This window comes from Bos mutus, unplaced genomic scaffold (genome assembly GCF_027580195.1).
Source record: "Bos mutus isolate GX-2022 unplaced genomic scaffold, NWIPB_WYAK_1.1 CTG215, whole genome shotgun sequence".
Classification (NCBI taxonomy): Eukaryota; Metazoa; Chordata; class Mammalia; order Artiodactyla; family Bovidae; genus Bos; species Bos mutus.
The window spans coordinates 89558-116260 of NW_027219607.1; the positions used below are offsets into that span (position 1 = coordinate 89558).

General features: G+C 46.4%; 3 protein-coding genes across 8 annotated transcripts; 1 reads left to right on the plus strand and 2 right to left on the minus strand.

Annotated features, from left to right (window-relative positions):
• Window positions 1-229: 229 nt before the first annotated feature.
• On the minus strand, window positions 230-9471 carry AARSD1 (alanyl-tRNA synthetase domain containing 1). Its single transcript, XM_005909174.3, has 12 exons — window positions 9313-9471; window positions 9038-9169; window positions 6935-7094; window positions 5171-5228; window positions 4621-4777; window positions 4408-4524; window positions 4048-4178; window positions 3655-3721; window positions 3386-3477; window positions 2896-2950; window positions 1711-1805; window positions 230-457 (listed from the first exon to the last, which is right to left on the minus strand). Exons 1-12 carry the CDS (start codon window positions 9349-9351, stop codon window positions 322-324), a joined length of 1239 nt encoding a protein of 412 aa, XP_005909236.1. The 5' UTR covers window positions 9352-9471; the 3' UTR covers window positions 230-321.
• A 3092-nt stretch (window positions 9472-12563) lies between these two features.
• Window positions 12564-18445, minus strand: PTGES3L (prostaglandin E synthase 3 like). 6 transcript variants are annotated; one of them, XM_070366841.1, is made up of 8 exons: window positions 18032-18434; window positions 17546-17659; window positions 17375-17441; window positions 17171-17269; window positions 14550-14639; window positions 13656-13709; window positions 13125-13152; window positions 12564-12766 (listed from the first exon to the last, which is right to left on the minus strand). In XM_070366841.1, the coding sequence occupies exons 1-8, from the start codon at window positions 18037-18039 to the stop codon at window positions 12759-12761; spliced, it is 468 nt and encodes a 155-aa protein (XP_070222942.1). In that variant the 5' UTR covers window positions 18040-18434; the 3' UTR covers window positions 12564-12758. The 6 variants fall into 6 exon arrangements, with proteins under 6 accessions (XP_070222942.1, XP_070222946.1, XP_014338217.1 ...); XM_070366845.1 differs by lacking the exon at window positions 14550-14639 and having other exon boundaries at window positions 18032-18445; XM_014482731.2 differs by having other exon boundaries at window positions 12564-13152; window positions 18032-18422.
• RUNDC1 (RUN domain containing 1) lies at window positions 18440-26703 on the plus strand. Its single transcript, XM_070366840.1, has 5 exons — window positions 18440-19069; window positions 22135-22293; window positions 23262-23460; window positions 23907-24026; window positions 24424-26703. Exons 1-5 carry the CDS (start codon window positions 18572-18574, stop codon window positions 25287-25289), a joined length of 1842 nt encoding a protein of 613 aa, XP_070222941.1. The 5' UTR covers window positions 18440-18571; the 3' UTR covers window positions 25290-26703.

Here is a 26703-nt window from a genome sequence, read left to right on the forward strand (position 1 = left end):
CAAACCATAATGGAAAAGACTATGAAAAAGAATGTATAGTTTGTATAACTGATCACTCTGCTATATAGCAGAAATTAACACAACACTGAAAATCAACTATACTTGAATAAAATTTTTTTAAAAAAGGAAGAAAGCTGTTTATTCACAAAGATACTGACTGCATAAGCACACTGGAACACACTGCATAAACTCGGCACTTGTCATATAAATATACATGGTACCACCATCGTTTCAAGTCAAACTATTTTATTGTCCAAGAGACTCCTTCCGTGGTCTCAGGAGGCCCGTTGTCAATGGAGGACCAGCGAGGCACCCGAGTCCTCACTCCTCTGCGCTCTGCGTGCTGATGTAGTCCTGGAGAAGCGCCTGCACCTCTGCCCGCCGGCTCATCTTGGTGGCCTTGCCCTGAAAGCGGCCTTTCTTCCCAGCTCCCTTGCCTTCCAGCACCTCAGACACTCTGGGGAGCAGAGAGACGGTCAGGGAGGGGTGTCTCTTAGGGAAAAGTCACAGGAAAAACAAGGCCAGCCCTGAAGCTTTCCTCATGGGCTGAGGGGGGAGGGAGAGAAAAAGTAGGCTCCTGGAAATAGTTGTACGTGGGCACAAAGATATACGTACCGTGTTGATTTCAAGAGTGAATAACTAGAAACAATGGAAGTGCCTAGAAATGGACTAAATTATGGCAACCTCCAGGGAGCACGGCGAGTATAATTAGGGGTAAAGAGCTGTAGACACAAAGGCCTGTGGGAACAGCAGTGAGTGAAGCAACTGGGGCTGGGTGAGAAGGGAGGGCCCGCGGCACTGGCCGAGCCTATGGTGTCTGAAGAGGCGGCCGGCGCCTACTTCCTCACAGACGCTACCCGCAGGCATGTGGACACAGAAATGCCAGAGCATGCCTTTTCCCACCCCACCATTTTTGAAAAAAGCTAGAACTCTATACGTTTTTAAGTAAAAATCTAATTTTAAAAGGTAGCAACTAATTTTGAAAATTTAAAAGAGTACACAGGCTAAAGCAGTCTATCTGATAAGCCTCATCTGGCTAACTGTCAGGAGACAGACAGGCCTCATCTGGCCATCTGTCAGGAACCTCTGCTCTAAATACTTCTGTTTTCCTTTAATGTTTTACAATGAACATGTATTCATCAGAGCCAATCAAGGACTTCAAAAACCCTAAATGCCACAAGGAATATGACGTACTCCACCTCCATAGCTAATTTAAAATAAGAAAATACAAAAAGTAAAAGTCCAACACAATTCTAATTTTTCTATAATAACTACATCAATGCCTTTTTTGATTCAGTGTCAAAATCCTAATTTTTTCCCCCAAGTTTGTCTGTGGCTCTATTTTGTGGATGCCTTAAACACCACAAATATAGGTTTTGGAGAATCCAAAACCTATATTCACGCATCACTTACGAATCTCAATTTCTAAAAGAAAAAACACAAAGTACATTAGATTTGGAGACAAAAAGTCCTGGGCTTGAGCCTCAGTTCTCTCACTTTAACAGTGAGACCTGAGGCACAGGACGTGTGGTCCCTCATACGGAAAAGTGGGAATGATGGTGGTGATCGTTATTTCTGCTCAGCCAGCCTCACACGGCTGTGATGTGACCAACATAAGATGCAGTGGCCCTTTGCGTTCACCAAGGGCTGTGTTAGCAGGTTAGGCGTACAGGCTCTCCCACCCGCACACAGCTGTCCAGAGAAAACTACCTGGGCCCCAGGGTCTCCACGGCCTCAGCTGGTCCTGCCAGTAAGAAGAGTCCCGCACCTTTCTCATCGCCCACAGTTAAGAAGAGGAGGGTCTCCTAGGACGCAAGACAAGAAGATCAGCCCTGATACTTAAAGACACGCAGTCAACCTCCTCTAAACTGCCCTCTTTTCAGCCTCATAAACACATTTTTATCATACTGCAATATATATATTAACACACTGGACATCTTAGACAATGTGATATGTTGATTGTACTTTAAAGAAAAACAGCTTTTCCCCCTAAACCACAAGTGATGTTCCTGATGAATGATAAGACAGCCCCTTCATTCTGGGGCCCATAAGGGACAAGAAACTTTTGACAGTGGCTTTAGGAACTCAGGTTGAACATTAAGTAGGGGGCAGAAGGCTGCTGACTATGATCAAGGATAAAATGCCTTTCATGATCTGATTCCTGCCAACCTCTGGAGCCTGGCCACCCCACTGCCCTCCTACACTGTGCCTGCCACTGCCTAAACCTCCATGTTTCCCTCAGCCTGGCCACCCTGGCTCCTGTGTCTGCCGACTCCTAAGCAGTCTTCTAGGCTCCTGCCCTGAAGCCTCCTCAGCCCGAGAGAGAATGCACTCCTCTCACTCAAGCATCGACCACCCTAAATTACAAAGATCAGCATACATAGCTATCTTCCCAAATAAAAGTGAGCTCCTTGAGAATCTTTACTCTCTACACAGAATTATGAAGAGAGATGTACACACTGCTTGGCCAAGAGTGAATATTTCAAAGAGTATTTTTGGAGTAAAGGCAAAAGAGAGATCTGGAAACCACTAAACTCTAGACAGTCAGGACCGGGAGGAACGCCTGCCTGAGGCAAAGGTAAACAGAAGGGATGGCCTTCTAAGGACCAAGCCAAGCCCCATATTTCTGAAATCAGGCCCTTGGCACACATAAATCTGTGTGGTATGGAGGAATTACAGTTCTGATAAAAGGAGCTCCGAAGCTGGTAAATGTCACAGTCCCAGAAAGGTCAATACTACTGACCAAGTCTGACACCTAAAACAGAGCCTGGCTCACGGTCAGTGTTGAGAAAATGTCACTGAATGAATTTGTTTCCTATTCTTCACATGTTCATGAGGAGAACACCTTGTAAGGTCTCCAACTAGGGTGGACACAGAACCTCACACTCCTCTTACCTCTGACCCAATCTCATTGGCGATGATATTCATGAACTCAGAATCGCCGTCCTTCCTAAAACAAAGGGCACAGACCTGAGACCAGGCTGCAAATGGGGCTGGGAAATTGCAGGCAGCCCAGCTCCTCCAACTGGCCTCCCCGCCACCTTTCCTGCAAAGTGCCAAAGAAAGAGGGCAAACGGAGGGCCAGCCCGAGGTCCTTCTTGGTCTGAGCAGGTTACAATAAGCTTTGCTTTACGTTGTTTCTACTTCCTTTAAACAGGATTCTCCCGGGTAAGCGGAGAATTGTTAGATGGTGAAGGACCTGAGGCAAAGTGCTAAGAAAGTTACAGTGAAGATGTTTGTATCAAACCCAGGAAACCTGGAAGGTAACACATTACTTAGGGTTTTCTCAGTCTTGAGAATACCATGGGGGTGACCCGCCTCCCACTCCTCACTCCATGCAGGGAAGAGGCTGAGCCCAAAGCCCAGCACCCCCGGCCTGTCTCACCTGTGTAATGTGATCACACCTCCCCAGTCCGGGCTGTTCCTAAGGCTGTGGGCAATGTGCACAGCCAGGTCTCTGAGCAGATTCAGGTTGTTCTGAAATGGATGCTGTCACTCAGTCATCTGGCGGGGAAGGGGTAACCAGAGGGAGCACTGTCTCCTCCCCCTGCCCCTCACTGCTGACACACTGCACATCCGGTCAGGTGAGGGGCTGAGTCTGGGAGCCTGTTCAGGCAGAGCCCACGCCCTTTCCACCCTCCATGGATAAATCACCTTCTGCAGGAGCTTGCTGGAGTTCTGCAGCTTCTTCACTGCTTCCACGTGGTCCTCTGCTCCACACCTGCAAGAGAAAGGTTCATGGAGGCCTCCCCAATTTCCCAACTGCTTCTGGTGTTGGGCATAAATCAACAATCCCCCTCTTGATGGTATGTCTCCCTCCAGATGGGACCGGGGACATTTCGAGGGGGCCTCAGGAGGTTGGGGGGAGAGGATATAAAAGAAGAAACCATTCTGTGTGCATCCGGCTAACTACCCAAAGCGCTGCAGCATTTATGACTGCATCTCACCTCCCAGAGATAAGAGTATTCTGTCTCCCGTATGAGTGGGCAGGCTACACTCTGGCTGCCCAGGAGCTGAGAGTCGAGCCTGGGAAGGGGGCGTACGTACTTCAGCAGAGCTGTGAGCGCCTTCTCAATGCCATGACTCCTCTCCATCCACTTCAGCACCCGGTTCCCAGCCAGGAAGATCAGGTTGGTTTTGTTCTTTTTCCCCTTCTCAGTGCCCAGAATTTTAATGACCTACATGAGGCAAGAACGTTAACATACACACATATACATGGATAAGCCACAGCAGGTGCTGGACCTAAGGATAAAAGAGACCAAGATCTCCCCAAACAGCTCAGGAGTAATAATGGAGTGACTTCACTCAGGACCCCTCGGGTATCCCCTCCATCACTCCCAGCCCTGCTGTGATCCCCCACCCCTGACACCCTCTCTCCCATCCATTCAAGAGCCCTTTCTCACCTACCTGAAGGTCACTGAGATTGCTCACATGGGTCCCGCAACACATGTTGGAATCAACGCTCTGGATGGTAACAACTCGAATAGGCCCAGCGTGATCATCCGGCAAACCCCGGCCCCTCACCTGGAACGCGAGGAGAGGAGGAAGGCTGTCTGAATTTTGATGAGGAGCCCTCGGGTGGGCACTCTCCAGAAGCCATCCCGCTGGCTACCCCCTCACCTGCTCCACCTCTGGATCATCCAGGCTCAGTTCTCGCACATTCACTGGCAGCCGGTCTCGGATTTTTTCATTGACACTCCGCTCGATGGCAGCTACTTGCTCTGCAGTCACAGTGGGGCTGTCCAGCTCAATGACACTCCGGAGTCGCCCCAACTCCCTGCCAGAAGTAGAGTAGTCACAGGATGCTGATGGGGACGACGAACAGTGTAAGGAAGGTTATCGTTTACAGAGCATGTTCATATAAATGCTGTTATTGAATCCTCACAAAAATGTCGCAAGGCAGGGACTGTCACTTCCGTTTTACAGGTGAGGGGGTTAATATTAAGGAACATGATCAAGGTCATGCAGCTGGGATTCACCCTCTAGGTCACTGGGCTCCAAATTCTATGTTCACCCCTAAGCAAAGGCAGATGTTTCTCAGGGGAAAATACAAAGTCATCCACCACCCCATCTTCACGGGGACCAGGTGAGCACAGCAGATTTTATCTTCCTGCCCCAACCCATGAGGAGCTGGCAGTCAGGAACCCATGCTGGACAGTCCCCTGCTCACCATGATGTTGTCTTCAGCCCAAAAAGATCATCAGCAACTGCGGTGATGAGATGCTGCCCTGAACAGAGAGAGGAGACAGGAGAAGAGTAAGGAGCCCAGGCAGTCACACAATCCCCATGTCAATGTCATCCCAGAAATTCTGCTGAAGACCTGCTGGACATTAGGTAATACTCTCGAGAGATACTTTACTGAAAATCCTCAGGAGAATTCTGCAAGCTTTATGACGCCATTTCATAAATGAGGAAATCGAGGCCTAGAGAGATCAAATACATGACTTGCCAAGGCAATGTACTTCGTCAGAGGCAGGATTTGAACTCAAGTTCTCATTGAGCCACATCCATTCATTTGACAAAAAGAAAATTTTTTAGGCATTTTTTTTGTTTTGAATTTTTGTTTTTTCCTGGCCTCACCGCACAACTTACAAGACCTCTCAGTTCCCCAACCAGGAACTGAACCTGGGTCACAGCCGTAAACCTGGAACCCTCACCAGTAGGCCACCAGGGAACTCATCTGACAGAAACTTATCAAGTGCCTACACATACAAGGAACAGGGCTTGGTACTAGAGATATGGTGCTATCCCGGATCGATGACAGTGAGGAGGAGGAAAAAAAGCAAGAGGAAGAGGAGGGCCAACTGTGAAAGCAAAGGGAACAAGACAGCCAAAGGCTATGAAGGAGGAAACAAGCCGGGTATATTGAAGAAATCAAGAGAAGGCCAGGATGCAGAGAGCGGGAAACAGGGGTACTGGATGAGGCTGGAGTAGATAAGCACCAGCCCAGGCTGGTCTTATAGCCCATGACAAGATGTCTGGCTTCAGCATGAGCTACAGGCAGCCTTTGAAAAGCTTGAGAGCTGGAAGCGGCTCGATTGGATTTTCAGTTTTAGATTATTCTGGCTGCTCTATGGAGAATGGGCTGCAAAGTAGCAAGACTGAATGTGGGGAGAGCAGCCAAGAGGCTATTACAGAGGGCGGGGGAGAGATGGCGAGGTGGGACAAGGACAACGGCGTTGCCAGTGGAAGTGGGCAGAGAAGTATTGAGAAAGTAAAGTGACAGGACGCAGACTGACTGGCTGTCCCTAAAGAGGGGTCTGAGCAGACTCCGAGGATTCAAGCAGCTGGGTAGATGCTGATGCTATGCACTGAACAGAGAAGGCAAACGAAAAACCAGATGTGGGGGAGGGGGTGGCTTTTTAATTCCATTTTGGACATTTTGAGTATAAGGAGGCTATGAGACATATCCAGATGAAAATATCCAGTGGGAGTTAGTAACTTAAATCCAGCAGTTATTCTAATACTTTAACTGCTCATTTTGGAGGTTTCTTTTCTTTGGTGTGCTGGGTTTTCGTTGCTCTGTGTGTGCTTTCTCTAGTTGTCATGAGCAGGGGCCACTTCCCCGTTGTGGTGCCCAGGCTTATTCACTGCGACAGCTTCTCCTGTTGCAGAGCATAGGATCTAACGTATGTGAGCTTCAGCAGTTGCAGCTCATGGGCTCAGTAGCTGTGGCGCATGTGGAATCTTCCCGGACCAAGGATTGAACCTATTTCCCCCACACTGTCAGGCACTCTTAACTACGGAACCACGAGGGAAGTCCTGCTCATTTTGCGTTTATAACATTTATCACATCTTGCCAGAATCCTGGTTCTGAATATGTCTGTCTCTTCTAAAAGGTGAACTCCTGGAGAACCCACACCATATCTCAATCATCTTGACATTCCCAAACAGCAACTGCCCCTGCTAGAGGTGTCCCATCCCGCCCATCTACCTGAATGCTGCTGCATGTGGTCAAACCTCCGTTCCCAGTCCACCCGGACTTGAACCTCAGTCCCAGGGGTCAGGGGCGTCTGGGTGAAATGATCAGCCTGGGTGCCCCGGCGAGTCACTCTCAGCACAGAGATGTCATTGATTGTACCACGGTCATCAGGCTGAGTAAAGAAGTAAAGATAATCAGTGGTGGCAGGCAGGGCTCACCTAACTCCTGGAATCAAAGACTCTCCAGGGCAAGTACGTGAGAAACACACCCAGAACTTGAGATTCCCTAAGGGAGAAAGGCAACGCGAAGTGAGGTGGTCCATTTTGTTCCAGGAGGGGACTGTCTCTGTCCTCTTCACTCTGAACACCTGTATATTTTGGTCTTCAGAACAGAATAACAGAATTAAACACTGTAACTATAGCAAGGAAACTTTTAGTAAAACCCAAAGAACTTAATCCTCACTTTCACTGTTTGGCTTAGATTCTTCTCTTTCAATAGTTTCTAAAATGATCAGAATTTTTTTCTCTCCTTCCATTCTATCTTCTTCACTGCTACTAGAATTAAACTATAAAAATATGAAGTATTACAAAATACAACTGCTTACAAGACACTGTGCCTGCCCAAGAATACAATGTAAATAAGACATGGTCCCTCATGCAAATGAAGTCTGGAAAAGACAGACATGCCAACAGACAACTGCAAAATGACCTACAGCCTGCTGCTACTGCTGCTGCTAAGTCACTTCAGTCGTGTCCGACTCTGTGCGACCCCATAGACGGCAGCCCACCAGGCTCCCCGTCCCTGGGATTCTCCAGGCAAGAACACTGGATCGGGTTGCCGTTTCCTTCTCCAATGCATAAAAGTGAAAAGTGAAAGTGAAGTCGCTCAGTCGTGTCGGACTCTTAGCGACCCCATGGACTACAGCCCACCAGGCTCCCCCGTCCATGGGATTTTCCAGGCAAGAGTACTGGAGTGGGGTGCCATTGCCTTCTCCGGACCTACAGCCTGCTATAGTTCAAAAAAGTACATTGCTCTAGGGAAGCTCAAAGGAAAAGGACCTAACAATCTTGGGAAATCAGGGAAGACTTCCTGGAAGAGGTGGTATATAAAATGAGACCCACTATGGATACCGGATGTCACAGGTTTTCCTTCAGCAGATCAGAAAACCTCTACGCTGGGCAGTTTACTGAGTACATTCTCTCACATAATTTATTTGCCTAAGTACTTCCATAGCTCACCACAGCTTCCTGAATGAAGTCCACACACCTTAACACATTCTTCAAGGCCCTCTGAAATGGCCCCCACTTAGCTTTCCAAAGCTATCTCCAGCCTGTCATCAACACGTATCATAAGCTCCAACTATATGGGACTATTTGAAGTTAATCAGACTTGTCAGATTCTTTCAGGCTTCCCTGCCTTCCACTGTGCTACTCTCTCTGCTGGGAAAGCCTCTCCCACAATGCCCACCTTTGAGGTGAGTATCCTCCTTTCTCAAGTTCTCAGTGGATCTTGTCCCTACCCCATCACAGTACTGATAAGCCTGACCTCTCTTGTGCTTCTTCAGAGGAAACTTTTTCCTCTGTGCTAAACATGCTAATGGAATTCCGACCTCAGGTCCTTTGCACTTAACTCTCCCTCCCTGGAAATACTTCCCCTGCCCCACCAGCACCACCAGATGACAGGAACGGCTTACCCCCCACTTCCCTTAGTTCTTGACTAAAATAACTTGTCCCCTACCTAGGAGATCATCCCATCACTCTCTTTCCCTCAAACTTTAGTTTTCTTCATAGAACTTATCCGAGCTGGTATACTATTTATCTAGTAACCGTTTTGTCTGTTTCCTCCAACAAATACACTATGTAGGCAGAGACACTTGCTCGTTCAACCTTTATCCTCAGAGCCTGGAACAGTACCAAAGAGGATATGTTAGGGCTGGGTAAGTATCTGTTGGTAAGTATCTGTTGAGTGAACAAATGAGCTGCACTGAGCTAATTTCCAACTGTATTCATTACAGCTGAGACTGAGAGAAAAAAGACACTTCCCACTGGGTGAGAAAGGAATTGAGGACTTCCTGGGAAGGGAAGGGAGGGGAGGGGAGCGAGATGGGCCTGGTACCTGTCCCCCGCCCTCGGGGAAAAGCAGCGTGTCTTCCAGTACCACTTGGAAACCGCTCAGCACTTCCTTCTTGCCGTTGCTTTCTTCGGTGTGCAGCTCCGCGGGACGGCAGGAGACCACGGTGGTGGTGAACTGGGTGGAGAGGGATGCCAAAGTAAGCCCCGACCCCAACCCTCAGCGCACCTGACTGAATCCAGCTCGGTGCCCCTTCCACGCGGCGCCCCCTCGCCCCGCACCCGCTCGGAGCAGCAAGTTCCCCGCCCCGCTGGCCGCACCTCTCTGGCGTAGCTGTCCCGCTGACACCGAAACGCCATCGCTGCTGTCTCCCAGGCCGCGGGGATGCGCGCTCACTGAAACACCCGGCGGCGGACGGAGAGCAAAGCGGGACAATCTTCACTCCGGCAGCGTCTCTGCGCAGGCGCAGCAGGGCAAAGAACGGGATGCGGTTTGGTCAAATTTATTCAAAACGCGACTTACAGGCGCTCGGAATTGTTTGGCGACTGTTTGTGAAAAGGACCAGAAAAAAAAAAAAAAAAGACAAAACTGCGGTATGAACTTGTCGAAGCACTTCGTTTGGCCCCTTTGGACCTCAGGGAGGGACATAATTCGGACCCGCAGAAGCCCGATCGACAGAAACGTGGATGGTACTGGTTTGAGAATACACAGCAGCGCCGCCCAATGGAATTATAATGCAAGCCACATATGTTCATAATATTTTTATTTAAATGACCATATCTAAATTTTTTCATCATGTAATGAGTTATTTTAAAATAAGAGTTTCTCCCCCACCCCGTACAAAATTTTCGAAACGTGATGTGTATTTTACACTTACAGCACTTCTCAGTTGGGGCTATCAATATTTCAAGTACTCAGTAACCATGTGTGACCATTGCTACCTGATTGGACAGTGCAAATAAAAAGATTAAAATAAGCTAAACTGCAATCAGTGTCTTAAAACGTTAAACGAGTTAAAAGTTTAGATTAACTTTCTTTCTGCTATTTTGCTGCTAAGTGCTCAATCGTGTCTCACTCTAGAACCCCATGGACTGTAGCCCACCAGGCTCCTCTGTCCATGGGATTTTTCCAGGCAGGAATGCTGGAGTGGATTGCCATTTCCTCCTCCAGGTTCTGTTCTTTTAAATTAACTAATAAAAAGCTTGAAGTCTCCAGATGCTTCAGAATTTAGGATTTTCCTGAATTTAGGCAGTAATGCAGACCATACCTATATGTTACTTAATGTGTTCCATTTGGAACTCTGGAGCAACCCCCTGTGATCAAATGTATGAATATATTTATGCTGAGAAATAAATGCACTAAACCGAATAAACAAAGACTATAAAGAGCAACTTCACTTTCACTTTTTACTTTCATGCATTGGAGAAGGAAATGGCAACCCACTCCAGTGTTCTTGCCTGGAGAATCCCAGGGACAGGAGAGCCTGGTGGGCTGCCGTCTATAGGGTCGCACAGAGTCGGACACGACTGAAGTTGGACACGACTGAAGCAACTTAGCAGCAGGAGCATAAATATCCTAACATCATTTTAGGTCATGTTTTGATGCCAGATGAGTTTTGTTGTTAATTTTTTTAAACTCATATTTTAGAACTTTTCAGTTTTCAGAATTGTAGGCGAAGAGAGAGATGCTATACAAGTTCAGGTCCCAGCTTTGCCACTTACTGTAACCTGTTTGAGCACTATTAAGAAAAGACTTAATTATTTTATAAGGTTGATATGAAGTTCAAATAAGACATAAAGTTTACTTAGATAATATATAAATACTTGTGCTGAGTCACTCAGTTGTGTCTAACTCTTGCAACCCCATGGACTGTAGCGTGCTAGGCTCCTCTGTCCATGGGATTTCCGAAGCAAGAATACTGGAGTGGGTTGCCATCTCCTTCTCCAGTGGATCTTCCCAACCCAGGAATCAAAGCCAGGTCTCATGAATTGCAGGCAAATTCTTTACTGAGGGAGGTTCTAAAAAGAAACATTAGTCACTGAAGAACAATAAGCCATCTCATAATTTAAAGCAAATGAAACCAGGGAATTCCCTGGTGGTCCAGTGGTTAGGATACTGCACTTTCATTGCTGAAGGCCTGGGTTCAATCCCTGGTCCAGGTACTAAGATCCTGCAAGCCTTGCAGGACAGCTGGAAATAAATAAATCAAGCAAATCAAGCCAAGTATAATTTTATCTTGGCAAATACCTAAAAGGGTTTGGAGAATGGAGCACTCTTGGTGGTGGAAGTGAAAATCAGTATTTCATCTAAGAACAACTTAGCAACAGCTTTCAAAATATTTACATGTATCTGTTCTTTGACCTAGCAATTTCACTTCTGGAATTTACACTATATGTACTCCTTGGCGGTCCAGTAGTTAGGACTCAGTGGTTCCACTGCCAGGGCCCAGGTTCAATTCCTGGTGGGAGAAACAGGATCCCACCTGGTTCTGGCAGGGGGTAGAGGTGAAGGGTGGTGTGGATCTACCCTACAAGTGTTCTTGCCAAACATGTAAAGATGTACTTTTTAATGCAAGGAAATTTCAATTTTCACCTTCGTGAAAACTGAAAAAGACCAAATTGATAAGGAACCAGTTAAATTATGGAAAATATGTTCAACTGAATAACATGGAGCCATAAAGAAGAGTCAGATCTATGTACACTGACTTGGAAAGAACTCCAATATATATTAAGTGAAAAAAAGCAGGGTGCAAGATGTATATAATAGTGTGAGTCCCACTACACATGCACACAACTGCATTTGCCCATGCATGTGTTAAATTTTAATATATATTGTACTGTATATACACAATACAGGATACTGTATATGTTTATGTTCCAGATATGTTGTATATTGTTTTATATATATAATTATATAAATTATAGGTATTATATAATTTATAATATTGTATATAGATATATGTTTATTGAGGAAACTATTAACAGTGGTTACAGCTATTAAGAGAATACAAATCCTACTTTACATTGTACACCTTTCTATACATTTAATTTTTTAAACTATGTCCATAAATTACTGATATAAATTTTAGAGTTTCTTTAAACAAATCTCAGAACTTTACCCTGAGTTCAAGGGCAAGGTCTGGGTATTGAATTTTGTTTAAGTCACAGTTTAAATACACATTAGGCAATCAAAAAATGTTTATGGATGAATGAGGTAGCTGATGAATGGAGGAGTAAAGAGACATAGGCATTAACTAATGTAACAATTACCTTTAAAAGTGTAAAATTTCTGGAGTATGCAGGAAGCTGAAGTGGGTTTCTGGCTGATGCTAGAGGTGGCAGTGTTAGCCATACAATGAAAGACTGGATCCTGCTCTGAAGATCAGAGCATAGGTCTGGGCATGGAAAAGTTTCTCAGCTTGGTTACAAGTCTGTTCCCAACATCTTTCTTCTTGACATCTCGACAGTAAGGGCCAGGATATCTGACACCCACCTCTCCACTGGAAAGGAGCTATAGAGGGGGAAGAGGCTTGCCTCCAGGAGGAAGAAGTACCAGAAAGAAAGAGACAGAGAACACTTCCTAGAGATTTATTATAATCTATATGTTGCTTCTGTGGGTTTTGCTTTAAAACATACACACACACAGGCTCAAATACTCAAGAAAGCCTTGATGAGTACAAATATAAAGATTATGGCCAATCCATAGGAAGTCAAAGGCCCCATCTGTCTGCTCCTCTCCTATCCTGCCATCTGATACAGCAGCCATATCAAGTGCCTAAGGAAAAAAAACAAAAACAAAAACATGAAGGAGGGAATTCCCTGGCAGTCCAGTGGTTAAGACTCTGCACTTCCAACGCAGGGGGTGCAGGTTCAATTTCTGGTCAAGGAACTAGGACCCTACATGCTGCACAGCACGGCAAATAATAATAATAAATAAAATGAAAGCAATGGAAGAAACTTTTTTAAAAAACATGAAGACCCTTAATAAAAAGCTTCTAGGAAAGTTCCGAGATCTCAGAGGACGCTGGTGCACCATCAAGGAGCTGACAAAGACGCAGGTCCTGGCTTGTTAGAGTGACTAGACGATAGCCGCAGCTTCCTGTTCAGCTCTGCTGTCACAGAAAGTTAATTACTTGTTGCATCGGCACTGTCAGAATCATCCTAGAGAAAAAAGAAGACAGAAACACCTGTACAGTCTGCAGTGGACATCTGTGTTCACGAAAGCTGCTCACTCCCTCTAACTCCCTCCAAAGTCTTCTTTGGTGATTTTCTAAATCACACAACTTCTAGGGAGCCTAACACAGAAGGATTTAAATTTTGGATGATAAAATAAGCCACTGGTACTCAATAAACAACACTGTGCCATGAATCATTTAATGTGAGAATTTCAACAAATGCTATACTGGTCCTTACAGCTGTAAAGATAATAAACATGGTCAGGCCTGCTCTAAAATGGAGAAGCAGAAGGGAAGAGATGGAAAGGAGGAAGGGCTTTCTGGGGTTTTCTAAAGCATTAAAGAAGGACATTTGACCTCCTGTGTCAAATTCAGATTTGGCTAATGTGCACTGAGAAGCATGATCTGCTAGAGACTGGGACCTTTCTAGTATCTTTATTTTTAAGGACAGAAAGGAAAGTGAAGGGTTAAGGAACAGGCTTTACTTACATCCAAATCATCCATTGCAGGAGGTGGTCCTTTGGTGCTGACCTTTTTCAAAAGCTGATAGAAGAGAAGAGGAGTCACAAAAGATAAGAGGAGTGAGGGAAGAGCAACCTGCATATCGATGAACCACCGGAAAATGGTCCCAGGCAAACAGTTGCCCCAGTTTTAAAGCCCCTAATATAACACTGGAATAACTGGAGAAAAGTACATTGAGCCCCTTTTTAAAAGGAAATTTAAACACACACACACACCCTAACAAATCTGGGTTAGTGTCTATTAGTGTTTTTGCAACTTGAATAAATAGTAGCTGAAATTCCGAAACCAAATATCTTATGCAAGGTACAATTTATTGGGAAACAGTGATTCATTCTGTGATGTGAATTTTTAGATTGCATAGTTTGAGTTTCCCCTGAAGCTGTCTGGGTCATGAAAAACACACACACGTATGTAAAGAAAACAGAAGAGAGAGAGAACAAGAATTACAGAAAAGTAGGAAAAGGTTTTGCCAAACTTCTTCAGAATACAGGCTCTACTCTAAACAGTGAATGAATCTGTTTATAGTTTCACGGACAGAATATTTATTTCTTGCATCCCTACTAAACAATGCACAAAACGTATAAAGACTACCACACCAATAAGCAGCCTGCCGGGGAGCTCACATACTTCTGCCTAGCCTGATGACCCTGGAGGAGGGCATGACAACCCACTCCAGTATTCTTGGAAAATCCCCATGGAGAGAGGAGCCTGGCAGGTTACAGTCTATGGGATCGTCTACAGGGCTGCAAAGAGTCAGACACGACTGAGTGACTAAGCAGAGCACAGCACAGTTGATGACAATCCTTGAGTGTGTGCAGAGGGCCACCAGAAATGACTGAGATGGGCAGAAAATGGAATTACCTCTGCATAATGCTCCACCTGAGCCAGCTCCACTTCTTCTTCCCCTTCCCAGTCTCTCCAGTTATCAAAGTCTACAGACAACCACACTGGCTGCAGAAGAAAAGCACACAGAGCCCCAGGTCAGGAAGGCAGCAGCAGAGGCGCATAGATGAGTGTGGAGATGTGTGTGGGAGCATGTTTGGGGGAAAGAGTCATTGGGGGTATCATCTTTCCCCTTTGACTAACCCCCACTCTGGGCTGCCACGTCAGCAGCAGCTACAGCAAAGGTTGACCAAGAACTTACTAAGTGCCAAGCACAATGCCAGGCACTGTAGAGGATGGAAAAGCATAAACTCTGCCCTCCAGGAGCAGACTGACTAGAGAGATAACACATCTAGAAAAATAGCTGTATCATAAAGCATCCTAGGAGTCAACAAAGCTGCATTCCCTGGAATCAGAGACAACTCTTGGACACCAATAGTCTAAGTTCCCATGCTTAGACAGGGAAAGAAGTTGTTCACTCATTCATTGAACAGGTGTTTACTGAACACATACTATGTGATTCTGAGGTTGGCACTAGGATTATTAAAACATTTAATACTGAGTCCCAGCCATCAAGAAACAAGTAAGGGGACTTCCCTGGTAGTCCAGTGGTTAAGAATCCACCTTGCAATGCAAGGGATGCAGATTTGATCTCTGACTGAGGAACTGAGATCCCACATGCCACGGAGCAACTAAGCCCACCAGCTACAACTACTGAATCCTGAATGCTCTGGAGCCCACCCGCCTCAACTAGAGTGTCCAGGCACCACAACCAAAGATCCTGCATGATGCCACAATGAAGATCCCACATGCCACAACTAGATCCAACACAGCCAAATAAATAAGAAAAATAAACTTATAAAAAGAAGTAGGGAAGAGAAATGTAAATAAATTATAATACAGTGTGGAAAGAGTGACAGTGGCTTAGGTAGGGGTTAGCATGGGAAACCAGACTTCTTGGGGTTTCAGGGCTCTGCCTTGAAGGATGAGCAGGGGTTAGGTGGGCAAACGTAGTGATAATGGAGAGTTTCCAGGAAGAAGGCACAGTAAGAGGTAAACAATAGCCTGGTGCATGAAAAAGAGTTGCAAACAGTTTGCTGTGGCTGAAATGTGAAGTCCAAGGCAGAGAGTAAAGTGGTGTGAGGCTGCAGAAGGCAGGAATAGCAAAATCACAAGCTTATATATCACACTGCGCTGTGGTGCTGAGACTTCAACCCAAACGGCAGAAGCTACACATTCAAATGCCTAAGCATGTCAGAGAGACAATGAAAAGGAGTGAAGTGAAGTGGAGCACATGCCCTATTTAAAGCTCAAACTCTAGGCATTTGAGAATTTAGACCAATGTGGTCAGAGTCTTCAGTTTCCGAGAGAAGTTGAGAATCTGGATTTTTAGGTGAAATCTCTCTTTTTTTCATAATCTCTACTTAAAAAAAAAAAATCCAGGTCTTTTATTTTCTTTACACCTAACTTGATAGGTTGCAACAGTTCAGGCTCCCTTCCATTGGTTCTCATGAAGTGTCCTTCTCTAGGCAGGGCAGGTGGGTCCTTCAGCTGAACTCAAGGATGTTTCTCTTTGGCTTCCTTTCTTTTTCTGGCTTCCTTCCATATTTCTTCACACATTTCAGGAAGCTACCTCAGCTCTTAGAATGCTTAATGTGTTTTTGGCAAGATCCTGCCCTTAACTTGTTTGTTTACAAAGATGCCAACAGCACGCTGGGTAACACTGTAGACTCTTCCAGTGTTGCTATGTTCTAATTATAACATTTGTGGGGTATTCATTTTTTAACAGTGCCCCTTCCCTTTAGATCTACAACATCACCTTTCTTGTAGATTCACATGAATGTGGCCAAAGGAACAACTCCATGTTTTCTAAAAGGCCTAGAAACATGTAGTGGGTGCCCCTCCTCTTTCCCTGTTGGTCTTTTTGGTGAATTACTGGAAGATGGTGGTTCTGACCAAGAGGTGAAATCTCCACATTTTTAAATGTAAGTAACCCTTCAAAATAATTTTCAACACTGAGAAGACGGCTAAAACAAATCTGAGAGCCAGATCTAGCCAGCAGGCAGCCAATTTTCAACTTTTAGGGAAAAAGAAGCCACTGGAGGGTCTTAAGAGGAAGAGTGACAGGGTCAAATGTGTGTTTTGGACAGACCATGTTGAATGCAGAGGGGCTGAAAATATGCAACAAACCTCACCCAGTAATGGATAGGGCCTGAATTAGGAAGACGTGAAATCATGGATTCAAGACTATTTAGGAGAGGACTTCCCTGGGGATCTAGTGGTTAAGAATCTGACTTGCAATGCAGAAGACCTGGGTTCCATCTTTGGTTGTGGAACTAAGATCACACATGCTTCAGAGCAACTAAGCCCTTGCATAACTAGAGTTCATGCACCCCAATGAAAGATCCTGCCTGCAGCAAGTAAGACCTGATGCAGACAAATAATTTTTTAATGCATTACGTAGGAGGTCAAATAGGCAAGACCTGGTGAGTAACAGAATGTTTGTGGGAAAGTAGCCAAGGCTGATTCCCAGACCTAACTTGGGTACCTGGGTACACAGAGCACATAGGAGAAAAAGCAGCCACTTCCCACACACCCACCTTGATATCCTCCTTGGTGAGCCTGGGCCAGGCCACCTTCTCCTTCCATTTCCTCACAAAGCAAGTAATGGAGCGGCCAGAGCGCTTATCTCGGGAGTCCTGCCAGGTAAAGAGCCTCACTTTTAGGGTCCGTGGTTTAGAATGAATCTCCAATTTCCCAAACAGCTTTCCCATCCAGTCCTTACTGTTCCACCCCACCCTTACCTTGCAGTTCACCTTGGCATAGAACTCAATCTCATTGTAAAACTCCACTCCATCAGGATTCTTGCAGCTGAGGAGACAATACTGCTAAAGAGATGAGGAAGGCTGAGAGTGGGGGGCAGCAGAGAAAGGAAAGATTCCCAGGAAGTGGGAGGGGGTGGGGGTGGGGGTTACCTGAACACAATGCGGTGGTCTTCGATGAGCACGTGGACATCCGTGCTGTCCTCAACACAAAACTCCATGAACACATACTTGGGCCTGTCGTACCACAGGGTCCGGGCATGCTGCCTGAAGAGGAGTTGAGGTGGGGCTTCATAGCCGTGTGAGAGGGAAGACAGGGAATTTGGGAAAGGTGGAGGGAAAACACAGTGACGTTTTATGCTACAGCACGGTCAAAGCGGGGCCAAATGAGGTTGAAGGGAGTGGAAGCGGGGCTGACAGGATTGGGGTGTGCGGTGAGGGGGAACCTGAGAAGAAGTGGAGAAGTGAGAGAGTAGAGAGGTTAAGGGAGACATGGAGAATATTCAGGTCACATTTCTCTTCACCACCCCAAGGGTACAGACCTGAAGTCCAGGGCTCCCTTGGGACCTCACAGAACCTGGAGCGCCCAGAAAACAGAGAAGCGACTCTCTAGTGAAAGAGGCGGCCAGAAGCACTTACCGTGCCATGGCTGCTCCCGCTGCCCTGTGGCGTTTGGAGTCCGAGACAGGGGCTGCTATCTTTAGATCCTAGGGACGCCCCCAGCAGCTGCCTCTCCTTATATGGTCGGGGAAAGGATTTAGAGGAACGGGAAACGTGGCCTAAGCCAAGGGATTCGCATTCTAAAGGGTCTCTGGGACAGCACAGTCCCTGCAGACCTTCACATCTCCGGGGTCTCCAGAAATATACACGTTAGGAACAGACGACCCGCCAGCCGGAACCAGAGGAAGGGCTAGAGGTCGATACACACGGAAGGACTTGTCCTGGCTTCATTCACCTGTTTCTCCAATGCTCAGTATACTCAGTGCCCGACACAAACCAGGCACTCAATTAAAAAAACTATTGGGCAGAATTAAATACCGAGGGAAGTCGGGCCCCGGGTGACGTCTGAACTCGGTGACCTCTGAGCCCCGCCCACCAGCTCCCCGGGTTTCCCAGCTGGCGCGCCGTTGCCATGGCAGCAGGGGGGCGCGGCTGACGTGCGGCGGCGTTTCCTGAAACATGGCGGCTGTCGAAGCGGCTGCGGAGCCGGTAACGGGGCTGGCGGGCTCTGGACCAAAGGCGAAGGACGAAGAGGAGGAGGAAGAGGAGTCGCTGCCGCCGTGCGAGGCAGTGCGCTGGGCGCCAGTGGGGGCCGTGGCGGAGGCCGGGCCCGGGGCGGCGGCGTTCTCCGAAGAGGCGGCGGCCGAGGAGCCCGGAGTGGTCCCCGGCTCCCCGCCGGACTCCCCCGGCCGGACGCTGAGGCGGCTGCGGGCCGAGAGGCGGCGGCTGGATTCAGCGCTGCTTGCGCTGTCCTCGCATTTCGCGCAGGTGCAGTTCCGCTTGCGGCAGGTGGTGCGCGGGGCGCCGGCGGAGCAGCAGCGCCTCCTGCGCGAGCTCGAGGACTTCGCCTTCCGCGGCTGCCCTCACGTCCTGGGTTACGGGGGCTTGGAGGACCGCGCCAGCGATGATGGCGACGGGCTGCCGGGGGACCGACCACAGTTACGGGGCGAGGACCAGGTGAACAGCTGGGGCCGGGCCCCGGGGGATATGGGAATAGAAGGCTGGGTGGGTAGGGATGGTAACTCGAAAGCAGGTAGCACTGGTGAGGAACGGCTCGTCTAGGTGGGTATGTGTGTCCCAGAAGAGACCAGACTGAGAGGCCTGGGAAGCTGATGATGAGAGGTGTTCACCAAAGGTGTGGAAAGAGATGCAGATGTGGTGACATAAAAAGCAAAAGAGGGATGAATGAGGAGAGTATTCAGACAGTTGAACAACCAGCTGAAACAATACTGCTCCCACTCACCTTGTCATCGTTTGCAGTATCTAAGTCTTGAGCACGTTTGCTGATAAGAGTACCCCGACCCCGGGGATTGAGAAAATTGGTTAGCGAAGAGCAAGCGAATTAAAATCCATGGAAATTTAGATCTACTCCTTATCTGTTCTTTCCTAGAATCTAGAGAATGTCTTTTATCTTTAGATTCTCCTGTATGAGAGCTTTGGTAAACAGTAAGTTCTCAGTAATTGAAAGAAACACAACTCCTGATTATACAAATTTACTAATGCTGGTATTTTACAACTCCTTCCCATCCTACTTAATAACTAGATATTCTGAAGGAAGCACCTTTGGCAGCTGTGACGATTCATTCAGTTAGCTGACACTAAGTACTGAGAATTTGTTATGACATCCACAGCCAACATTTCTTTACAGTTTTTGAACCTCTGTAAGTGCATAATTGTAGATAGCTTGTAGCTTGTTGGGCTCTCTTTTCCCCACCTTTTTATTGTTTAGGTTACAATCCACATGTGGCTTTCTTCCCACTAAAATTGGTTTTAGCCAAGAAGACTTATCAGTAGCAGATATTGACTTGCTTATTTTAATCTGAATGTTTCCAGTACAATCCTGTGTTTTCTGTACCACCCTTCTCTCCACATACCCGCAGCTCCTTGCACAAGTCCCCACATTGCCAGGCTTTTAAGGAACAAATAGGATAGAATTACTGTGGTTGGGCTCTGTTCAGGAGTGAGGAGCACCAGAGGTTTTCTGTGGATGTTTGGCTGTTCATTTTTACTTTTGGAGACACAGTAAAACTGAAAACAAATGTTTTGAGATCAAAACAGCTGGTGTGCAGCTGCAGTCTTGTGTGCATGTGTTGACACGTGAACGAGTGGCACCTAAGTGGGGATGTGTTTGAACCAAATGATTTAGTATGTGTCGGTTTCAGTTTTTCAGGTTTTTTAACCAGTATTTTATCTCACTTCATACTGGAAATTATTTGTTAACTTCCTGTCTTGCACCAGAGCTCATTGTCCTCACCTAGTAAACTTGTTTGCCCGTACTCCCATTGATAGCGTACTCAGTAATTACCGTTGCAGGTGAAGCGTTCAGCTGGTACACTCATACAGGTGGAATCAGTATCTATGACTGGTTTCTTTCTTCCTGGGTTTCATAGCTTGGGAAGGCTTACAATGAAAACAAAATTTCGCTACTTCTTTCCCTTTGGGCCAGTTAAACAACTTTCACCATAAGAGTTCAGTATTTAGTTATGTGTCCTTCTGAACATGATTGAGTTCAGTAACACACAGCAAATGTATACTGAGAGCTTACCCTGTGCCAGACACTGAGCTTGGCCCTGGGGGTACAATCAAGGCCTTTGCCCTTAAGGGGTTCATAGAACTGGGGAGACAGACTCCTACACGGATCTTTATAATGTAACATGAGCTAGTGTAAAAGTGTGTATAAAATACAGAGGATGTGGTTGGTTCTGCCTGGGGAAATCGAGGAAACCTCTTAGAGGATATAGGCCTTCACTCAGTGGGAGAGAACAGGATTCTAAGGAAAAAACTACGACTTTGGGAAAGGATTGGAGAGCGGTATCCCCCAAGAAAAGGCTGGCTTTTCTATTGGACAAAACTAAAGCAAGAGGCTTGCTTTTTAAAGTAGCTAAACAAAAGTTAATGTTATTTTTCATTTGTTCTCTCTCATACCTTACTTCTGGAGGCCTTGGTAAGTACCATTTTAAGATTAAATTTAATATGTAGTTTAAAATGCAGGGTTACACCTGCAAATAATTTGCTGCTTTTGCTTTTTATACTCAAGAAAGACAAGGGAGGGGCTTCCTGGGCAGTCCAGTGACTGGGACACTGCAATTCCATTGCAGGGAGTGTGGGTTCAATCCCTGGTCCAGGAACTAGGGATCCCTCACGCTGCTCAGTGCAGCCAAAAAAAAAAGTAAGGCGAGGAAGACCAGTTTTTGAGAACATATTGGCAAGACTTTATCCCTCTAAAGAGTTTTTATTTTCTTGCCATACAGTACTGCATCTGGGATCATAGTTCTCCCACCAGAGACTGAACCCACATCCCCTGCAGTGGAAGCACAGATTCCTAACTACTGGACCACCAGGGAAGGACCTCTCCAAAGGATTTTTAAGCATTTAAATGCAGAAATGACCTGGTGGCCAACAGTGAGAAAAGGAGTCACTGTTTAGGGAACCTTACCAGCCTTTTTTTTTTTTTCTTTTTTTAAGAAAACTTATTACCTTCCCATTCCTATTATTTGGCTTTAGATTTTTTTTCGCTGCCTTAGGCACTTGCATTTATTCATTTGATTTTGCAATATATTGGAGGAGCTTTGACCTTAAAAAACTAGTTATGAGTTACCAAGCCTTTCTCTACACCCTTACCTCCAGATTCTCTTGTACAATTTGGCTGCCACAACTGTTCAGGAGAATTGGCTATGGAGGATGGCATGTTTAATTCCTGGAAGGCTTCCTGGATGAAATAAATTGTGTCAATCTTAACTAGAATTTTGTGGGGTGGGAGGGGGAAGCAGTGTTAACAAAAGGCCCCACTGTATTCATATCCTATTTCCAGTGAAGGAGAAATTCTTAAAGAAAACACACATTTAATATATTCTCCCGGATGAAATAATTCTTTTTGAGTCTGTCTCATGAATTCTGTATTTCATTTGGGTTACTTGGGAGCATTTTACATTTTACTAGTCATTATTGGCTTAAGAGGATTCTTAATATGTCCTGACTTTTTCTTTTCCTGTGAAATCGACCTAAATCTTTTCCTTTCTTAGAGTGAGCAGGAGAAACGGGAACGTCTGGAAACCCAAAGGGAGAAGCAAAAGGAACTGATCCTGCAGCTCAAAACCCAGCTCGATGACCTGGAAACGTTTGCCTATCAAGAGGGCAGTTATGATTCCCTTCCACAGTCCGTGGTCTTGGAAAGACAGCGGGTGAGCAGACCCTGAGGCTCCTCCTTTACTGCCTCGGGTTCCTTTGTCCCTTCCAGCATTCACAGGATAGCCCTTCCTAGCTTGCTCACCCTCGGCCTCACCACTGGCCCAAATCAAAGGGAAGTGTTGCTACTACCTGGGACCAGTCTTTATTCACTCGTGGAAACACAAGTGCCAAAGCTTTCTAATATGATGATGGAGCCTTTTTTTTTTAAGTGGTGGTGGTTATTATTAATAGTCATATAATAATAACAATAATTTCTTTCATTTGATCATTAAAACCATTCTACTTGGGCACTTCATCGTAGTTTTATAAACTAGTTTTCCCCCAGCACCCGGTAAGAAATATTCCAGGACTCCTGATTTTAATGCTGCATATATTAAAGCAACACCTGGGCAGACAGGTAAATCTCCTGGTCGGAAAACAGCCTCCCCTGTGTTTGTCTTCCTGGAGCTGTGATGTGGCTGTTTTTCTGGCACAGCTAGAGTTATATGGTTTTCACATTGTTCCTCATATTGTCACTGGGATATTTTGGCTGTAACATGCCTGAGTATTTTGCAGAGCTTTTCCTTTAGTTGCCTAGAATAGCGCAGTGGGGGATGAGGACTAGAGACTAGGGGAAATCAGTATTTATTCTCTTGGAGGCCATGAGGGAATCTACTTATGGGGCTTTTGGGATCATCAGCCACTTTGGATCATTCACACTGTTGTTCTCCTGAGTGAAGGTTACCTGGCCAGGTAGACAGTTTGCAGCAAGAAGAGCCATTCTGTTGGAACCAAGTGTCCTTATGTCTATAAGAGAAGTAAAGGGCCTGTGCCCTCACCTTGATCAGCAATTGCACCGTTTTTTCCACAAATTTGATTTCCATTTAAGGGTAGGAGGGGGGCAACTAGTCAAGATTCTCCTTCTCCCTAACCCTCTCCCTGAAAATTCCAAAGGGTGTACTCATGGCTTTGGTCTTGGTAGGTGATCATTGATGAGTTAATAAAGAAACTGGACATGAATCTGAATGAAGACCTCAGCTCACTGTCCACTGAGGAGCTTCGGCAGCGTGTGGATGCCGCTGTGGCTCAAATTGTCAACCCAGTCCGAGTGAAAGAACAGCTGGTTGAGCAGCTGAAAACTCAGATCCGAGACCTCGAGATGTTCATCAGCTTCATCCAAGGTCAGAGCAGATGGATGGACGTCATCATAATTATATGTATTTTTGAGTACTAACATAATAGGGTCAGTCCTTGATGAACTGTTAAAGAGGTTTGATCATTTGGTAAGGGAGCCAACACAGTGGTGTGGAAAGGACATGGATTTTAGAACCATAGAGTTAAAATCTCAGCCCTGTTGTTCACCACCTTCATGGACTAAAGAGGGTAGGCAGTTTCCTAACCTCTTTAGTCTGGCTCTCCTCCTCCATAAAATTATGATTCATGCTTCCTGCACTCAGCAAATAGGTATTGAGCCAGCTAGTATATTGCTAGTCACTGTTCCACAGAATGAAATACTATTTGTAAAAGTCTTGTCACGTGGTAGGCACTAGTAAATAATATTTCTCCTTTAAAAACCTGCCAAAGTGAGGCTAAACAAGGGTCTTCTCTTCATAAACTCTGATTGCAGATGAAGTAGGAAGCCCATTACAGACAGGGAGTGGACACTGTGAGTGCAAGGCCAGTGGGAAGACAGGAAGTGACTCCAGCAGAACTGGCAGCAGCAGACTGCCTCCAGGAAACAGCAAAAGTAAGTACAGGTTCCAAAATGGACAAATCTAGAGAGACAGAAAGTGGACTAGCAGTTGCCTAGGTCTGGGGATTGGGGAGAAATGGGGAATGGAAAATGCCAGTGCTACACGGTTTCTTTGGGAGAGGATGGCTGCACAACTCTGAATATTAAAAAAAAAAAAAAAAAACTGAATCCTACACTTTTAATGGGTCATTGAATGTTATGTGAGTTATATCTCAAAATAGTTGTTATTAACCAAAATAGGTAAGTCTGGTGCCATCCTGGGTGGCTCTTGGCTTCATGCAGGACCTGTACTGTAGGTCAGAAGCCAGACTGAATCTCAGCTTCTAAGCTATAGGTGGCGCCTCTGACCACTACAGCCTCTCACTGTTGAGTTACTGTGTTTCCTACACAGCCAAGGCAGAAGATGTGAAGAGAGTTCGGGAAACAGGGCTGCACCTGATGCGGCGAGCGCTGGCAGTGCTGCAGATCTTTGCCGTCAGCCAGTTCGGGTGTGCCACGGGCCAGATCCCACAGCCCCTGTGGCCGAGGGGCCACGGCGACAGGGACTACTCTCCCTTGCTAAAGAGGCTGGAGGTGTCAGTCGACAGAGTGAAGCTGCTTGCCCTGAGGCACCAGGCGCACGACCACGTCATCAGCTCCGCCAGCCTCCAGGACCTCTCTCTGGGAGGCAAGGATGAGCTGACTGTGGCTGTGCGGAAGGAGCTGACAGTGGCTGTGAGGGACCTGCTGGCCCACGGACTGTACGCCCCCTCACCGGGGATGAGCCTCGTCATGGCCCCCATCGCCTGTCTTCTGCCTGCCTTCTCCTCGGCCCCTGAGGCCATGCACCCTTGGGAGCTCTTTGTAAAGTACTACCACGCTAAGAACGGCCGCGCGTTCGTGGAATCCCCAGCCCGAAAGCTCTCGCAGTCTTTTGCCCTGCCTGTCACAGGAGGCACTGTGGTAACGCCCAAGCAGAGCCTGCTGACAGCCATCCACATGGTGCTGACAGAGCACGACCCTTTCAAGCGCAGTGCAGACTCGGAGCTGAAAGCCTTGGTGTGCATGGCGCTGAACGAGCAGCGTCTCGTGTCCTGGATGAACCTCATCTGCAAGTCGGGGTCGCTCATCGAGCCCCACTACCAGCCCTGGAGCTACATGGCACACACAGGCTTTGAGAGCGCCCTCAACCTGCTCAGCCGCCTCAGCAGCCTCAAGTTCAGCCTCCCTGTAGACCTGGCTGTGCGCCAGCTCAAGAACATCAAAGACGCCTTTTGATGAGAGTGCCCTGGCCCCAGACCAGCACCTTGCTCAGTGGGTGGCTCAGATAGATACTCGTCTTCAAGAGTAAAAGCAAGAATTAGGAGGAGGGGCTAAAGACATTTTCATCAGCAAGATAATACAAAGTCTTTTCCCCATCAACTTAGCATCTCAGAAAGATATGCTGGAGACCCTCTTGTTAAAAGGTTCAGCCCTGGTGTGTGTGTACATATGAGCACATGTACTTGAGCCTGTGGAAAAGAAGTCAGTCGTGGGTATACCTTCACCATGCCACACCTGAGTTTTAGAAAATCCAGGTTGCTGTAAGCATTCTCTTCACAGTGGTGAGTGAGTTGTTGGTCCTGGAAGAGATTTAACTTGAGGAGTCATTTTCCTTCACTTGAAGCAGGTTTGTGAGAGTCCTGGGTCAGAATTTAAATTCCTTTTGTGAATACCAATGGCTCTGTCTTCCTGAGCCCAGGATCAGGGGAGGCCATGTCTGTTCCATAGCTTCCTCTAAAACTGGGAGTGGAAGTATCCGAGAACAGTATTTCTAAGGGTATTAACCACAATTGGTTTTTTTTGTTTTGTTTTGTTTTGTTTGGTGGTGCCATAAAGCTTGTGAGATCTTAGTTCCCTGACCAGGGATTGAATCCAGGCCTATAGTGGTGAAAGTGCCACATCTTAACCACTGGACTGCCAGGCAATCCCCATGGTTGATTCTAATATGAGCCCTTTTTCACGTAGAGGTAAGAACTGAATTCTGTCCCTGACTAGGTAGTCATGGCCCAGGTGATGGTCTTTTAGTTTTAGAGCTGGTTTACAAAGACAACCACCATCTGGTACCATGTCCCCTGGCAAGTAACCTTTCCTCTGTGCACCTGCCAGCTCCCAAGAAGGAAATGTGTTCAAGGTGTTCAAGGTTGTGCTCCATGAGTCCTGGAGGCTGCTTGGGGGAGGAGGTCTGACCTCATGATAGTACTACAGCAGGGGTGGGAACTGTGGCTGATCACTGGCGATGGAGAGCGGGCTGAGCATTTCTTTGTAAAACTGACTCTAGATTGGTCATATTTGGTCTGTTTTAGCCTTTTTAGTTCATATCTGCTATTCAGCTTGCATACTGCTCTGGGACTGACCAAAGATGAGCAAAGTGTATCACCTTCTGGAAAGCCAAATAGGTTCCCCAACACTAGTGACTCAGCATCATTTCATGTATTAAATCGCCAGCTGCACTTTGTGTCTGCACTGTTATGTAGTGCATTTTAACTTAATTTGGGGGGTAAAATATTATTTAAGATCTATGCTTGGTAATTCATTAGAATGAGTCTTCCCTCATGTGAAACAGGAAAGTGTAAAATATTGTGGAAAATGATACCTGTGATTGCTAATAAAATCATAGTATTTTGTGTAGCTTCTCTGCAAAGACCTTAGA

Coding starts and splice junctions, on each gene's coding strand:
- AARSD1 (XM_005909174.3), bottom strand. CDS start 9,351: ATGGCGTTTCGGTGTCAGCGGGACAGCTACGCCAGAGAG. Junction 5,229..6,934: donor CCACATGCAGCAGCATTCAG/GTAGATGGGCGG, acceptor CTCTCTGTTCAG/GGCAGCATCTCATCACCGCA. Junction 1,806..2,895: donor CCAATGAGATTGGGTCAGAG/GTAAGAGGAGTG, acceptor CTTGCGTCCTAG/GAGACCCTCCTCTTCTTAAC.
- PTGES3L (XM_070366841.1), bottom strand. Junction 14,640..17,170: donor TCACCAAGGAGGATATCAAG/GTGGGTGTGTGG, acceptor TTTCTTCTGCAG/CCAGTGTGGTTGTCTGTAGA. Junction 13,710..14,549: donor AGGTGGAGCATTATGCAGAG/GTAATTCCATTT, acceptor CTCTTCTATCAG/CTTTTGAAAAAGGTCAGCAC.
- RUNDC1 (XM_070366840.1), top strand. CDS start 18,572: ATGGCGGCTGTCGAAGCGGCTGCGGAGCCGGTAACGGGGCTGGCGGGC. Junction 19,070..22,134: donor AGTTACGGGGCGAGGACCAG/GTGAACAGCTGG, acceptor TTCCTTTCTTAG/AGTGAGCAGGAGAAACGGGA. Junction 24,027..24,423: donor GCCTCCAGGAAACAGCAAAA/GTAAGTACAGGT, acceptor TTTCCTACACAG/CCAAGGCAGAAGATGTGAAG.